Genomic DNA, 16,558 nt, shown 5'->3' with positions numbered 1-16,558 from the left:
GGGAAAGGGCCCCCTTTCCCCTTCCCCCTTTCCCCTTGTTTTCCCTACAGTGTTCAACATCATGAGCTTCTGGCAGGGGAGGCACAACAGTTCGGTTGGGGGAAGGGGATTGCCGGCCCAGTATATTGTACAGCCACCACATCAGGACAACACCCTCGTTCCTTCATTACTTTGAACAACAAGATTGCTGTTGTTGCTTTACCTATTTTGAGAAGCACATGCATCAAAAGCATTGTAAAGTTTGTTGCTAGGATCCATTCCTGTATTGATCATTATCTTCAAAAGCGCTAGGGCTTCATCTGCCTTTCCAAGCTTACATATCAACATTCTGTATGTTGCGGTGTTAGCAGGGCATCCCATCTGCAGCATGTCCTCAAGAGTGACCAGTCGATAAAGGTATGGTAAGTGTGGGTGGGTACGCATTCCTGAGCATACATGCCATCCATGAGCTTCTTAACTCGACTCATATCGCCACTCCTGCTGACAAAATCGCATACACCTGAGAGAGCGGAAAGCAACCACTGTCCAGCATTCGAAAAACACACAGAGGGCATTTCAATCTCCAAGCGTCTACCAGCACAGTAATACTAAAGCATCTGAGCTCTTTTCAAATAATCTCTTAGTTGAAATATCATATGAGGAGCACCTATTGTGCCTTCACAAGACCACCACACTCAACATACATTTCTACCAGAGCAGTGCAAAGCACAATATTATCTCTTAGCAACCCCTACCTAGCAATCTCATCGTGAAGTTGTTGAGATTCAATTATATTGTCACAGGCTTTCAAGATGGAAGGAAAGGTCACTGCATTTGAAGAGAGGCACTCATGCTGCATCCATTCTTGAGATACTTCAAAGCATCTTAGTCCAAGAGAATACATCCTTACTCTTATGCACGCCCTAAATAAGGCCACAAAAGCAGTACTTTATCATTGCAAAGAATTGCTTTGTCATGGATTACCTTCTCATTGTTTTCACACAGGTCTGCAGTCCTCTTCTTCTGAGCTCTTCACCAACCCAAGATGGGGTGCATGAGCCCATCAATCCACAACAATTGCTTTGTGATTTTGCACTTAAATTCTGGGTATGCAGGGCCTACCTTGCTACTGTTGCGATTGTAACACCGCTACGTATGTTCTGATCACATAGAGTTCCTTGTGAGGCGAGGCATGCACAATGGGGCTATTGTGTGAACAATTGCTCTTGTGCTACAAGTTTAGAGGTCCTCGCACTGCATCCATTCAAAATAGTAAGGAGCATGGTCACTGCATTTGACACAACCCCCCTTGTCTACTGCTCTACTGCCACAGGCTTTCAAGATGCTAGGACCGGTCACTACATTTGGAGAGAGGGCATCCATTCAAAACAGTTAAGAGCATCTTGACCCCTACTATGCCCTGCCAAGATGCTAGGGTAGGTCACTGCATTTGGAGAGAGGGCCTTGCACTGCATCCATTCAAAACAGTTGAGACCATCTTGACTCCTACCTTGCCTTGTTGGGCATATGCATTGATTACTGACCTCTCCTCTTATGCGTGTCAAGAAAATCTTTTTGCATACATGGTCACTAAAGGTGCTGGGCATATGTTGTGGTTTTGGTAAGCAAACGTAACTCTGCTCTTCTATATATCAAGCAATTCTTTTGCAGACATGGTCAGTGAAGCTGTTTTTGGGCAACCTTCTTTTGTACATATTCCTGTTCTTGGTGCCAAAGTACAGATCATTGTAGCGATAAATCATAGAATATGTGTCCTGTATACTAATCTCATCATGTTTTTCTTCCACCATGTCAACTGCTCGTGATAAAAGATTAGAGGTCCTTGTATTGTATTTGCTCAAAAGAGCATGCTCACATTGCCCAAATTGGAGTCCAAGTGAATACACTTCTGCATTCATATGCATGTCAAGCAATTCTTTTGCATACATAGTCACTAAAGCTCTGTTTTAGCAATCCAATTTTCATAATATCACCATGTACTGTAGGGTCTCTACACAAATCCTTGTTCTTTGCACAAGCCCTCCGTCCTTGTCTTTGCAGAAAAAAGCTAACCTCTGCATTGTTCCCATCTTGAATGTTGCTATTGTGATTGTTACACCACTGTGAGGAACCCATTCTCCATGAATCTGTGTTGTGATTTTTGTGCTAAATATCGATCAAAGCATTGTCAAGCATAACATTAGGTTGAAGCAACCACTAATCTCATCATGATTTTTGTTCCCCCTTGTCACCTGCTCACGTGCTTTTTTTGCAATAGGCTTTCAAGATGCTAGAGAAGGTCATTGCATTCAAAGACTGCATCCGTTGAAAACAATTATGAGCATCCCTTACCCTACCCTATTGGGCATATGCTATGATGAGTGAATACACTTGTTCACTCGTGCATTTCTCCCTTTCTTGGAGACAGGTTAGAACCCATCACCTAAATCCTTTCTTGGTGACAGGTTGGAACCCATTACCTATGTCCTTTCTTGGTGACAGGTTGGAACCCATTACCTATGTCCTTTCTTTGCTTCAGCACCTATATTAGATTCACAAAAAAATCAACAAAATCAAAACTCAAATGCTACATATCACCAGATGGCACCATCCTCACAGTGCCTTAGGACAGGCAACACTAAAAATTTGTCTTCAAAAAACTCGTTCATGAGTAAATCCCTCTCTTCTGATAAGGTTTTCATTATGAAATTGTACTGTACAATAAAAATCAAATCACATTGGCAGATTGAGACAGTTTGCTATACTTGCAATTCATGGCAACCACAGATTGAGACAGTTTGCTGCTATACTTGCAATTCATGGCAACCATAGAGTAATTTTCATCAATACATCTTGAAATTCTCCTCTCCTCTCTTTAGATCTTTGAGTTCTGCAAACACAGATTAAGTTTTGGAGAGCATTTGACAGAAGCAAAAGCTGTAGTGTGAAGCAAAGTACAGTACAGACACCTTTATGAGAATAGAAAACCAGATACCACACCTGTAACATGATTTTCATTCAATATGTAGTATAAAAGTCTTCAAATAGATAGTATGAAACAATATCTCCCCACTTGCAGGGAATAATACTAGCTTTACCAATGTTGATGAACAGTGCGTACAAAAATAACATGAGTTTATCATCAACATCTACATGACTAACCTAGGCACAAGTCTTGCAACTTATCATGATGTACAAGGTTTACACAGTCAAAGTGGAACCACTGATGATAAGTAGGGTGATCACAACACACCATGTTCTGGTCCAGCAAAGCCTTTCTTGCAAACCATGCAAGGTGCTTCTTGCCCCCGGTGATACTCTCTAGATTCATCGAGATACATTGCCTTTTGATTTTCTTCGGCCGCCTCGAGAATCAGCTGCTTAAGAATGAACTCTTGCAAGTCAAACAAGTCCAACGTGACTTGAAAATCACGAGAACCATCCACATCTGCTGTGACATAGCTGAAAGGAAACATGAAAACATACTCCTTTCGATTCTCTACAGTGCACAAAACAGGACTGAATTCCTTGATTCTTGGCTTGCTATCTGACAGTCTTTGCTCAACCCAATACATGGAAATATCAAGCTTCTTATCACTCCCTTTCCCTGATTCTTTCACCAACACTTTTACACCCATGGAAAGGAGGACTCCAAGAGAGTGCCATTCTGCCACTTCTTCGATAAGCTTGCACAAGTCTTCATTCTTGTACGCCACTTCAAAGGTGACACGAGGCACGCGAGGGGGCTTTGCTGACATTGATGTGTAAGCACTGTCCGGCTCTTTGACTCCGCGTGCAAGCTTCTGCGTCCCCCCTCCAAGAGGTTGCACAAGTCTCCTCCATGAGAGACCAGCAAAAGCAACTTGCTCCACCATGGAATCGTTAAGCCACCTTACAACTGATTCATGCAATATGGTTGGATCTCCATAGAGAAACACACACCCCTTATCATCGTCTGCATGCTGGACATAACATACCTTCCAACATGGCTCTAGGACACTGCACCATTTCTCACACGTTAACAAAGATATATCATCAGCAATCATAAAGGAGCCTTCATCTTCTCCACGTGATGCTGCTCGCTGGTAAGCTTTAATGGCCTTCTTCATGCCCAAGACAAGCCGATCTACTTCGGAAGGCGATCTGTTAAATGAGGGAAGGCATCTTTGAAAAAACACTTGCTGTGCATCTTCACATCTTTTCAACTGCAACATGTTGACGGCTTGATTTGAGTAGAAAGAATCCATGACCAAGAAATTTCTAAGAAAAAGGGGGATGAATGGGAGAGGAATGGCTATAGGGAAAAAAGGGCGAAAGAGGTGCAGGGGAGGAAAGGAAAGGAATCTTTGTTTCTGAAGAAGATATGGCTATGGCGGAAAAAGGCTGCAGAGACGGGCTTTTCTGAAGCTTTTCTTGATGAGGACAAATAATGTATAGATTTTCTTTTTTTTATAGGGCGTGCTATAAAATTTGTGCCCCAAAAAATTCGCTGCGCACGCGATCTATTTGGTCAAGTTCCGGTGTGATTGAGCCCATTCGGAGCCTCGGACGCTCTTTTCTTTTCTCCCGAGACACCCTTTCCCGGCGTCCGACTAGACCGCGTGTGAACAAGCGCTTGAGTGATCGTTTTGGGCCACGGATTGGTACGAAAGTGAGGGGAACATGCCTACATGCTCAGATCTCCAATCGGAGTTCGCATGCCCGAGATCCGATCACCCGAACCTTGGACCCTGGCCATGGTCGCCTACTACCGAACCAACCCAAAAAAAAATGTAATCAGCGCACGATTAGTGATTAGATTAGTGTGTTTTAGGGTTGCTGAGAGATCAGCATGTCGAGACGCCCTTTTCACACTAGTAGCCGCCTGCCCATGTCGCCGCCGCGAAGTAATTTTGTTCGTTGATCTTTTGTCTTCAATCAGTATCCTCTCTTTGGTGTTTTCTCTTTGGTGTTTGAAATTGGCACCATTAAGCGACAAAAAAATCCACTTAGGCGCTTTGTGTTCCTTGCTCCCTATTTTTTCTCTTGGTTTGCTAATTTTTAATTAATTTTTTAATTTTAATTTTAATTTTATTTTACTTTTTAATTTTATTATTTTGTGGCCCCACCGGGAGTCTAACTTTTGCACATATGCATAGCACTAAATTTCTCACACCCATTCTTTTTACATGTCAAAATCCTTAGATAAATCATGATAGGGTTTTCCACTCTATAGAAGGACCCCCATCCAACTGCTCAAACTATTGTTTGTATGGAATATCAAGGGAATGTATAAAGTACATGGATAAAGATTGTGGGGATTGATTAGGGATCATGTATACTAGGGACAACCTTCATTATTAAAAGTACCATGATAAGGATTGTAGCTAAAATCACAAAAAAGGTTTTGCATATTTTTAATTAGGAGCCCATTATGCATTTAGGCCCTTTACTCTAGTCCAATTAAAATCTTAGGAGAAAAAGGAGGTTATGGAAAAAGACTTACATCACCAAGAAATTTATTCATTATGTTAGCCCTCCATATAGACCTTCATTATGTTAGCCAACAACAAAACAAAAGTACCATGAGCTTTAGAGGTGCCAATTTTGGGCTTCACACTTAGACTCCTTCAAGTACAAGTTATTATTTTACCAAAAAGACTTTTTTGTTAAACACCCAATGCAATTTTGAAATTGTTTAAGGTTAGCAATGTTAAGTGATTGTTGGTAAATAAAAAGTGTTTAGCTCTACTAACCTAGGAGGAAAACCCATTCATAACATAGAAAGAGCACTATGCACCTATAATAATAAAATAGAAAAAGCACTATAATATTGGCTATGAACTTCTTCTAGATTACATCAAAACATAGAGAGATCACTAATAAGCAAGGCCATGAACTTCTTCTAGATATAATCAAAACTTGGAAAGAGCACTAATAAAAGCAAGGCCATGAACTTCTAGATACAATGAAAACATAGAGAGAGTACTAAGTCACTATATAGCCACGGCAACTCATAATAGCCTCCATCACCAATGATGTACTCTCTTATGTTAACACCATGCCCAGTAAAGCTTGCACCATTAAGGCTTTGGTGCACTTGAGAAAGGCGAAAGAAAGAGGAGTTCTGCAAGACCCTCTTTAGCAGGACCTGGAAATCCAACATAGATGTCGCAAAAGTGCATGGTAGAATCCATAATCCCTTGCAAAGTCATGGAATAGTGGCCCTTGCGATCATACCAATTGCTACTCAAATCATCTGCGGGAGCCTCCATTACTAGATCCTACACATGTTCTTGAACCAAAAAGTGCCTCTAGGGAACATATTGGATTTATGTCCTAGATTTAAGGCCAAGGTCCTCTGCAAGGGACTCTAGAGCCTCAACCGGGAGCTGCAAGAAACGGAGGAAAGCCTGCCCTGCCACATGGCTCAGCCGCCACAGAAGATGCACCCAAGGTAAGGGATGGCAAGGTGGCTAAGATTAACCTCAAAATCAACAGCAAGGATATCAAGGGACTTGTGTTGGATGGAGGATCAGGAGTAAATGTGATAATCGAGGATGCAACTCGAAGCCTGGGATTATAATGGGAGCCCATTGCATTCAATGTGCGCATGGCAGATAACTCAACGGCTCTGCCAAAAGGCATCATAAGAAGTGTAAAAATTCAAATAGCTGGAATGGAGTATTCCGTAAGTCTTGTAGTCCTCACCATGGAGTATTCCGTAAGTCTTGTAGTCCTCACCATGAAGGCAATAGTGGGCTCATACCAAATGTTGTTGTGAAGACCTTCGCTCCAAGAAGGTAAAGTCAAACATGATTGGAATACAGACAGGATATCCCTCAGGAAAGGAAAGAAAAAGATTTACATTGAATTTGGGAAGATCAAACCGGAGCAAACTGCGTTGCATGCAGAAACATTCAACATGGTAGATGGGTTGGAAGAAGAAGAGGAGCAAAAATTGCTCAGAGATAACCCAGACCTAGTGTCCCTATTCAAGGTGCACCTATAGATGAAAACTTGCAAAACTATCAAAACAAACAATCATAGCAAGCCCCTCGGACAACAAATATCAAGAAACAGGCAGGTAATGAGATGAGCAGGGCGTGAGCCAAGTGGGGCAGCAGGATCTTGAGGGAAAGACTCTAGAGGAGGAGCAGGAGTTGCAACAGCTAAGAAATTTGGCTTCAAGAACAGGAAGGGCAGAAAGAGAGCGAGTCGAGCAGAGTAAAACAAGACCAGCTAGTGGAAGAGAATTTGGGGGACAAAGGAGAAGAGAAGATAGTAGAAATTAGTGCAGAACTGGAAGAAGATTTCAAATAGAACCTTGTTCAACTACTAAAAGAATACCAGGACGTGTTCACTTGGTCTTATGCAGACATGGAAGGGATAGACCCTAAATTTTATCAACACAAAATAAATATGAAGGAGAAGGGATAGACCCTAAATTTAGGGATAGACCCTAAATTTTATCAACACAAAATAAATATGAAGGAGAAGGAATTGTCCCAGTAAGATAATAGAGGTACAGAATGAACCCCAATTATGCTAAGTAAGTAAAGGAAGAAATAGATAGATTGCTCAGGGTGGGATTCATATACCCAGTAGTAGAGAAGGCCACATGGATATCACCCATTGTGATAGTTCCAAAGAAGAACATGAAGATCAGAGTATGTGTGGATTACCGGAGACTCAATGCAATAACCATACTTGACCCATTCCCACTACCCTTCACAGACTTATTACTAGATGAAGTGGTGGGCAAGGAAATGTACACCTTTTTGGATGGCTTCAGTGGCTACAACCAAGTGAAAATGGCCCCGAAGGACTGGGATAAAACAACATTCATCACTGAATGGGAAGTTTTTGTGCCCACAGTAATGATGTTTGGGCTAAAGAATGCACCAGCAACTTTCCAAAGGATGGTCCAAGAAATCTTCTATGACTATCTCACTGATTTCATGAAGGTTTTCGTGGATGATTTCAGTGTGGTAGGGGAAAAAGCAAAGCACATATTCCATCTCAGGTTATGCTTGCAAAGGTGCCGAGATACAAGACTTAAACTCAACCCTGCAAAATGTGCTTTTGCAGTGAGATCAGGAATCCTGTTGTGCCACATTATGTCAAAAGAGGGGCTCAACATTGCTCCCAAAGAAGGTTAAGGCCATAGTAGAAATGGCTCCCCCGGTAAATGTTAAGCAGCTGCTGGGGAGATTCATAGGAAAAGTCAAATGGCACACAAGGTTTATAAGGTACTTGGCCCATGTGGCTTGCCCATTATACCAACTTACCAAGAAGGATGCTTTATTCATTTGGAGTCAAGAGTAACTCTTGAAGAAGATGCTAACTGTTGCCCTACTCATGGTTAGCCCAAACTACTGGTCTAAAATGTTCCATGTGTACACGGATGCCTCTGATAGGGCATTAGGCAGTGCCTTAATGCAATAAAAGACAACATGGTATATGCAGCCCATCTATTATGCAAGAAGCAAGGTCCTCACAAAAACAGAAAGAAACTACAACACCACTGAAAGGGAAGCCCTTGGCATGATTTACGCTGTCAATAAATTTTGACATTACCTCCTGGGGCAACACCTTTATTTTACATATGGACCACCAAGCATTAGTGTACATAGTAAACAAGGATTTCTTGATTGGAAAAATAGCCTGGTGGATGCTGATCCTACAAGAATTGATTTTGTAATCCTGCACACTCCAGGTAGAAAGAATGTAGTGGCAGACTTCGTGTCACGACTTGTGAATGGGGAACCAGACCAGGAAGTCATGGATGAACTGCCTGATGCAAATCTATTCTCCTTAACCAATGAAGGGGAAGAGGATTGGTATGAAAACATGAGAAACTTCCTCCTGGATTATCAATTTCCACAACATTGGTCTAAGGATAAAAGGAGGCGGCTAGCACTCAGAAGCAGGGATTTCACCCTGCTGGACAATTGTACAAGAAGGGTATCGACCAAATACTCCGCAGATGTGTGCCCTCTCATGAAAAGCAAAGTATAATGCAAGAAGCCCACCAAGGCACAACCGGGGGACATCAAGGACGAGAAATAACAAAGAGAAAAATACTGCAAGCAAGAGTGTGGTGGCCCACAATCAACAGGGATGTGCATTACTTCACCAAGTCATGCGACCTGTGCCAGAGATTAGGACAACCAAATGACAAGGACCGGATGCCAATTTACCCCATAATACCGCTTGAGCCTTTCATGAAATGGGGGCTAGATGTTATTGGCCCGATCAAGCCTAAGGCCAAACAAACTAAATGTGAATACATCATTGTGGCCACAGATTACTGCACAAAATGGCAAGAAGCCAAAGCCTTAAGGAGAAACACTGCAGAGGAGGTGGCTAAGCTCATTTACAAGAATATCATGACAAGGTTTGGCTACCCGATAGAACTGGTAAGGGACCAAGGGACACTTTTCATGAACGAAGTTATGCAGGAGCTCACCAATAGGCACCTGATCATTCATAAAAAATCCATAGTCTACCACCCGCAATATAATGCAATGGTCAAGCTGAATCTTCAAATAAGATTCTAGTCAACATCTTAAAGAAGATAGTGGATGCCAACAAAACAGACTGGGACCGGAAGCTAGATAGTGCACTATGGGCTTTTTTAGAACATCTTACAAGGTTACCACAGGTATGACTCCCTTCAAAATGGCATATGGCTTGGAAGCAATCGTGCCCATGGAGTTTGTGGTGCCTACCTTCAAGGTGGCAGTGTAGGAGAGGCTACCCATGGATGAATCAAGAGAATGCAGAATACAGGAGCTGCTCAACCTGGAGTTTGTGGTGCCTAGCTTCAGGGTGGCAGTGTAGGAGAGGCTACCCATGGATGAATAAAGAGAATGCAGAATACAGGAGCTGCTCAACCTGGAGGAGAAAAGGCAAGAAAGTGTTTTCCTAGCAGAGATGGTGCAGAGAAGGAAAAAGGCATGGGCATACAGACATGGGAAAAGGAAAATCTTTAAACAAGGAGACCAGGTACTGGTATTCAACTCAGAATGGGTAAGCATCCAGGTAAACTCAAGCTCCGGTGGGGACAGGGCCTTATGTTATAAGGGAAGAGACAACTCCCGAAACATTCACTCTCCAAAACATTGATGGGTCTATGAATGGTAGTAGCAGGGTTAATGGCTACCGGTTGAAACCCTACTACATGGCACCAGTGTTCGAAAAAAACTATTTTCCTGAAAAGTAAAAAACCTTCATCTAAAAATTGTGAAATTATTTATAAAGAAAATTTTCAAATTTTGAAGGTTTTTGTTCTACAACCCCTCAAAATATGTAGGTTTTTGTACCCTTAAGTTTCAAATTTGAAGGTAATTTTAAAAATCTGCAAGTGCAAATTACACTATAGCCGGGTTTTTTTCGAACACTGCTACATGCCCCTAACACCCGGGGAGGAAGCACCTAGTAATCGAACCGCGCCAATAGAAGAACAATTAGCCAACTTTGGGGGGGCAAAGGGACCCAAGCTCAGGGTGATGAGTGTACATTAATTGACAACACAAAAGATAAGGCAGTGGGGCGAGCGTGGAAAATAAATAAAACCAAAAAAGAAGAAAAAATCATGCAAAAGCGAGGCCAATGATAAACATCGACTTGGAAAGGACGATTTGCAAAAGGACATAAAGTTAACAATGACTGATGATGTCGACCTTGAAGACTGCAACAACGACATGCAATTGAGAAGTGATAGGCAAAACACTATCACCCGACGCCAATGCCAAAACAAAGAAGTTGGAAAAGAAAACACACAGCACACTTGCACAAGAGCCAACGCTTGAAGACTCACAAACACTAGTGGTCGATAGTAACAACGAAGGCAACATGGCTTCCAAGCACATCAAGGATAAAGGAAAGGCTGCAGGTAAGATTCTCCAACCTATCAAGCCCTGCTACACTCGCACTAAGGAGTGAGTAGAACAATTGGGGTTCGAGAGACTCATAGAAAAAGAGTGGGAGGAATTGTAAAGACCAGAGGGGGGCTCTTGACCTATTCACTGGCTTTGTAAAAATGAACACCATCATAGTACCTAGCAAAGAACCCATAACCCTCACCACTCAAATAGTAAAGGAAGACTTGGGGTTGCCTGGAGTCACAGAGCCCACGAAGCAATACCGAGTGACCTCAGAGGTGCCCAAGGAGTAACAGAGCCCACGGAGTAACAACCCCGCTGCAGGACATTGCCCTTATGGTGAAATCAGAGGGTATGTCAGCCAAGAATTACAATAGGCTAAGGGCAACAAAATCAGGTGAAAAGATTAATTGGGTAGCCATCTAAATGGAGAACCTAAGGAGAAGGGCAACAGCTGCCACAGAAACTGGTGGACAAACAGTGTTACATGCACACCTGAGAGCCTTGTCTAGGGTGGCCCCTGAGGACCATGAATCAAGAAGGAGTCAGAGCGAGAAAAGGTCAAAATACCGAGCAAAGGGGTCCTCTAGAACAAAAGAGATAGAGGAGAGACCCCACCCTAAGACCATGTTGCATAACAAACTAGACTCGTTGAAGAAGGATTTGGTAAAGGTGGATGTGCAGGATGAAGAACTAGAAAGTCTCATCTTCATTAGAAGGAAGAAGACCAAATTGAACCCTGCAGTCCAAGCTACCATGAACCCAATAACTCAAGGCAAAGAGCATTGAAACACAAGCAATCGAGAGTTATGAAGGTATGGGATAAAGACGCAATCCCAATACTCAGATACCTAAGGAGAGGGATGAGGATGATCAAGAATAGGAGGTCTTAGTGGAATTAAGACCAGCTAGTGCAGTGGAACAAGAATAAAAGTAGCAGAAGGAACAAGAGCGCAATAGCAGACATACTTCAAGGGCCTTGGACACCACCATAGAGCAAAAGATTGAAGATACCATGAATAGGCTCCGCTCAAATTTTCAACACACGCAAGATGCTAAAGAGGAGATGTTTGTGAATCTGGGACATGCTTAGCAGGCCAAGGAACAATTGGAAAAGGAAATGGCAATCTTATGCCAAGCTGGACTGAACACTATGAATGAACTGGAGCAATCCACTAAGGATTGCATGAAGTTATTTCTAGGGCCAACAAAGGACCAGTGTCTAGGGACGACCACCGAAATAGGTGTGGGGGAGTGTTCCGGCAAGGAACAAGCGCAAGAGTAGAGCAAGTAGAGCGAGCGAAGTACAAGCGGATGCGGCATTGGCGAAGCGGCCATTAATTTTTGGCACTTACCCGTCACTTCTAGTTTTTGCCCATTGTAATTGTAAATCATGCTTATGAATGGGGCCAAGTGCTTCCAGCTTGTATCCACATCTTTTTTACCCAAAATAGATTGTAGAAGTCATTTTTACAAACCCTAGGTATATAAGTCGAGATGTCAAGAAGAGAGAGAGAGAGAGAGAGAGAGAGAGAGCATTGGTCAATAGCTCAATTATTGGGGTGAAGCCAGATATAAAGATAGCTAGGTAGTATGTGAATGGAAGGAAGCTAGAGAGATAGAGAGAGAGGTTGGACATATACATGCACACTCATGTTGATGTGGCATATATATTTGCACAAAAGTTAAAAGAGGATCCACCCCGCCAATCAGAGGCGACGGGAAACACTACTAATAAGGGCATACAATGAGTGAAAAAAGATATTCAATTAATTAATTGAGGGAACTTAATTGTATAATTTATTAAGGTTTGACCTTAGGATTAAACCTTATGTAATTAAATTTTTTAATTTTTTAATTACTGTGTTTTTATTTTCCAACGGTTGCAACTGCTCAAGTAGTTGCCCACAATAGGGGCGTGATCTTCCTCTTCCGGATTATATTGCGAAATGCATATCTGCTAGCACGAATCAAGGACATTACGAGTTTGCAAGCTTACTGCTCAACAATAGCGGATGACAGAGTTGGTCGACACGCTAATTAGGGTGGCTCTCTACCCGGATTGTTTCTAGGATCGTATCACAACTAGCAATAGCATTCGCGGCGGTAATAATTCTTGACTTTAATGCTCGCCTGTGCCACAACTATTAATTAATCTGTTTTTCACGGCTTTTTTGGGATTGCATTTACAGGTTCATTACCTTGGGCAGGCGATGTCTGCGCATAAACACAATTATTTATTTTGAATTGTTATTTGCCATCTTTGTATATAAATTTCATTTTTTTGGCCATCTTAATTGGTTCTCTACGTGAATGGCAGTTTTTATTTGCAGTTTTGATTTGTGCATAAGCGGCATATAGGTTTTCAACATCAATGTTTTTCCTTAGGAATTTTTCTTTTTTATTATTTGAAAAAATGTAAATTGTATTTATATTTTAAAAATTATAAATTTCTAACTTATTTCTTTTTTGTTGTTTTATGTAGTGGAATGTCAAAAATGAAAAAAAGAGCAAGAGAAACAATGACTGGAAAATTTATAAATTCAACTAATGAAAGTAATGATGTTTCAAGTATAGAACCTAAGAAAAATCATGGTAGACCTAAGAAGTTGTCTAATGAAGATCCAAAGTTTGATCAATCCAATGTCAACTTGAAAGTGCTTGAGCTAAGTGTGACAATATCATTAGGTGGTAGTGACATTGATGAAGCATTACTAAATAATCTTCATGATTGTATCACTAAAGAATGCCTTGCTGGCAGTTGCTCATTTGGAAAGAGAAGGCACAATTCTCCATTTACACTATCAAATGGTCATTAGAATTCATGCAAAGTCAATAGTTGCAGTTAATAAGCTCATCAAAAAGTATCTTGGATGGGATAAGAATAATCCCATTGGTGGTATTATAATGTGTAGAGCATTAAGGCAGAAGTACATGCACACATTTCATGGTATGATAGGCTATTGTATGAAAGATATTGATAAGCCTCATTATAAAAATGTGTCACATAATATTTATTAGTATTGAAGATATTTCAATGGGAATAGAAATTTACTTGCAATATGATGGTGCAGATGATTTGAAGAACAAAGTTTATCTTACTTCAACAAACATTTTTGATAGAGCATTGATGTTTTGGAAGTTCTATTTAAAGCATCCTTTAGGCAATAATTTCTGCACTACCATTCATAAAATGATCAAGACAGGAAAGTACTACCCATCTTCTAATTGAATAACACCATATCAAGGAAGAGGAATGGAGCTTCAAATAGTTGATGCTTTATGGAGGACAATGGTATATCCATCCAACACCACAATGAAAGATATCTTTGACATTTTTATTAATAAACAGAAGAATTTCGATGCTTCACATCCAAGATTAGATTGGTTCATGAATAGATGGAAAAGAAATGAGAATGAAGTTGATGATTTCAAGTATGCCTTTAATGAGGATGAAATAGTAGGGAATTTATATAAGACAAATAAGCAAACAATTGAAATAATGGAGGAAGAGCAAATACATAGAACGGGCAAAGAAATAGAAAAAGATAAAGACATTCCAATTGATATTGAAGTTGATGATAGTGACAATGAGGAGAACATCCACAAGCTAGAATATATTCCTTTATTCCAAAAAAAGAAAATTGGTATTGTAATCACTTGAAACATCAAAAAATGTCATTTTTAATATGTTTCTCTCAAATGTGAATCCATAGGAATTTTTGTCATGAAAAATAAAAAATATCTATGGTTTTCTTTTTGCCGTCCTCTTTTTAAATCAAGAGTTATAATTTTTCCGAATAGTACAGTGAATAGTATGGAGCCAAAATGTTAAAAAAAATAAAAAAATCAATACATTAGTAGCAGTAGGAGAAGAAGGGGTTGAAAAATCAAACTTTTTAGAATCTAACTGCTCTCTCTCTCTTTCTCTCATGCCGACACTCCCTCTGTCTCTCACGTCTGAAGCAATCGAAAGCCTGGTATGTCATCTCTCTCTCTCTCTCTCTCTCTCTCTCTCTCTCTCTCTCTCTCTCTCTGGTGTTTCTTGCCCTCTTTCTCCGAAAGTACGTCTCTTCGTCTCTATCTCACACATATATAGAGAAGAAGAAGAAGAAGAAGAAGAAGCCCTTTTAACGTCGTAGGAACAATCCCAATAGATCATATGAGCTCTACCTACCTTCTTACATGTGCCTAACCAATTGGATTCAATTTGAGCCCGAACAAGTCGATTTTGACTTGCTTTTTTGAAAAAAGCGTCAAAAACACCGCCTACGTGTGTAGACAACGCACTTTGGACGTCAAGTTGAACCTGCCACACATAGCTTATGGCTAAATCATAACTCTAGTTTGCATGAAAATCACTTTTATCAAAAAAAAAAAAAACAGTCCATTGACAAACAAAACGAATGGCTATATGCCCAAATGTTGGCGTAAGGAAGCATATGACTAGTCAAAATTTATCTACGCACTAAGCCTTCCCAATAATCCGATGAGTATTTGGAGTCACCGTTTACAATTGTTTTGTGGTTGCGGGATCCGGTTTTTTCCAAAAATAAAAAATAAAAAAAATCAGATTTTGGAGCCTATTTTCGAACACCCATAACTCTGCATCTGCGCATCTGATTTGTGTAATATCATACCCTATATTTATCTACAAATCCTACTCTAGAGTCTATAAGCTTATCTAATTACCTCCACCAACACATCAACCGATTGGACGTAGCGGGCCGCCGAAAAAGCGAGTTTTTTCCGGTGCTATGCGCATCTCAAGACCAACACATATATATATACATCCACTAAATATACCTAAATCAACTCTTCATGCATACACACATCCAATCCTCATACCGTCCTCATATGGATATGCATGTGCATATCCATATACGAAAAGGCCTCTTCATGCATGGATATACACACACATAGCGACGAGTAGAGAGTGACGCCAATCAAGCAAACTGCTCCCTCTCGTTGCTTACCATGGCCTGCTTCCCTGGCAGTGATGCCAATGTTAAGCTCTCTCCCGCCTCCCCTCCCCTTACACGGACGGAGTGGATGAGGAAGAGGTGCTTATGCCTCTCTTTGTTGTTTCACCTCCTTACACGCAGGAAGGCTACGCAACAAGGAGAGCGTATTTTTGGGGCCTTGGGCTATGGTTATGCATACGTATGAGATACACACACATACATAGCATAGAATTAATATGAAACAAAGAGAAGGGGAAAACGGGGTGTGTCACTCACCTCGTTGCTCGATGTAGATGCTGTGAATCTTGAGTTACCATGTGCGTAGGGAGCGTGCATGGAGTGCAAGCTATGAGCCAAGCCTTCCTCTGTAAGCCCTCCACTCCTCTCTCACCCTCTCACACACACACACATAGAGCAAGAATAGAGAAACAGTGAAGACTCTACAAACTTGAGTTTTGGCCTTTAAATATCCAACAAAACTTGTCTGGGCACCCATATTATGACCCTATACCTTTTCGGGCATGTTTTGGCGCTCTTGGGACACTAAAAAAGCCAGAAAACTATTCGAACATGCTCGGACTTACAATTGGCAGATCTTAGACTACTGAGAAAATTATTACAATTACCGGCAAGACTAATGGCCGGACTTTGAAAGAAAATGGAAAATTACATTTCTAATGTACATGGGATTATTTACACCATTATTGTGGTCGGTAAAAACCTTCCCATTTGTTGTAGATTTGCCGC

At 41.1% G+C, this 16,558-nt stretch overlaps 1 protein-coding gene across 1 annotated transcript; it reads left to right on the top strand.

The window, feature by feature from the left end:
* The first annotated feature begins 7,616 nt into the window (after window positions 1-7,616).
* On the top strand, window positions 7,617-9,956 carry LOC147617692 (uncharacterized). Its single transcript, XM_086775494.1, has 5 exons — window positions 7,617-8,115; window positions 8,678-8,925; window positions 9,120-9,380; window positions 9,536-9,625; window positions 9,840-9,956. Exons 1-5 carry the CDS (start codon window positions 7,617-7,619, stop codon window positions 9,954-9,956), a joined length of 1,215 nt encoding a protein of 404 aa, XP_086631620.1.
* Window positions 9,957-16,558: the final 6,602 nt, after the last annotated feature.

The sequence above is a fragment of the Cibotium barometz genome, chromosome 36, assembly GCF_041138505.1.
Source record: "Cibotium barometz isolate CiBa-2024 chromosome 36, ASM4113850v1, whole genome shotgun sequence".
Lineage (NCBI taxonomy): Eukaryota > Viridiplantae > Streptophyta > Polypodiopsida > Cyatheales > Cibotiaceae > Cibotium > Cibotium barometz.
This window is presented reverse-complemented; position numbering and strand designations above follow the sequence as displayed.

What these genes read in the sequence shown, in the direction of transcription:
- LOC147617692 (XM_086775494.1), top strand. Translation starts at nt 7,617, where the DNA reads ATGAAGATCAGAGTATGTGTGGATTACCGGAGACTCAATGCAATAACC. An exon ending in CAACATTGCTCCCAAAGAAG is followed by an intron (nt 8,116 to 8,677) that starts GTTAAGGCCATA and finishes TGCACACTCCAG; the next exon opens with GTAGAAAGAATGTAGTGGCA. An exon ending in TTGGCTACCCGATAGAACTG is followed by an intron (nt 9,381 to 9,535) that starts GTAAGGGACCAA and finishes AACATCTTAAAG; the next exon opens with AAGATAGTGGATGCCAACAA.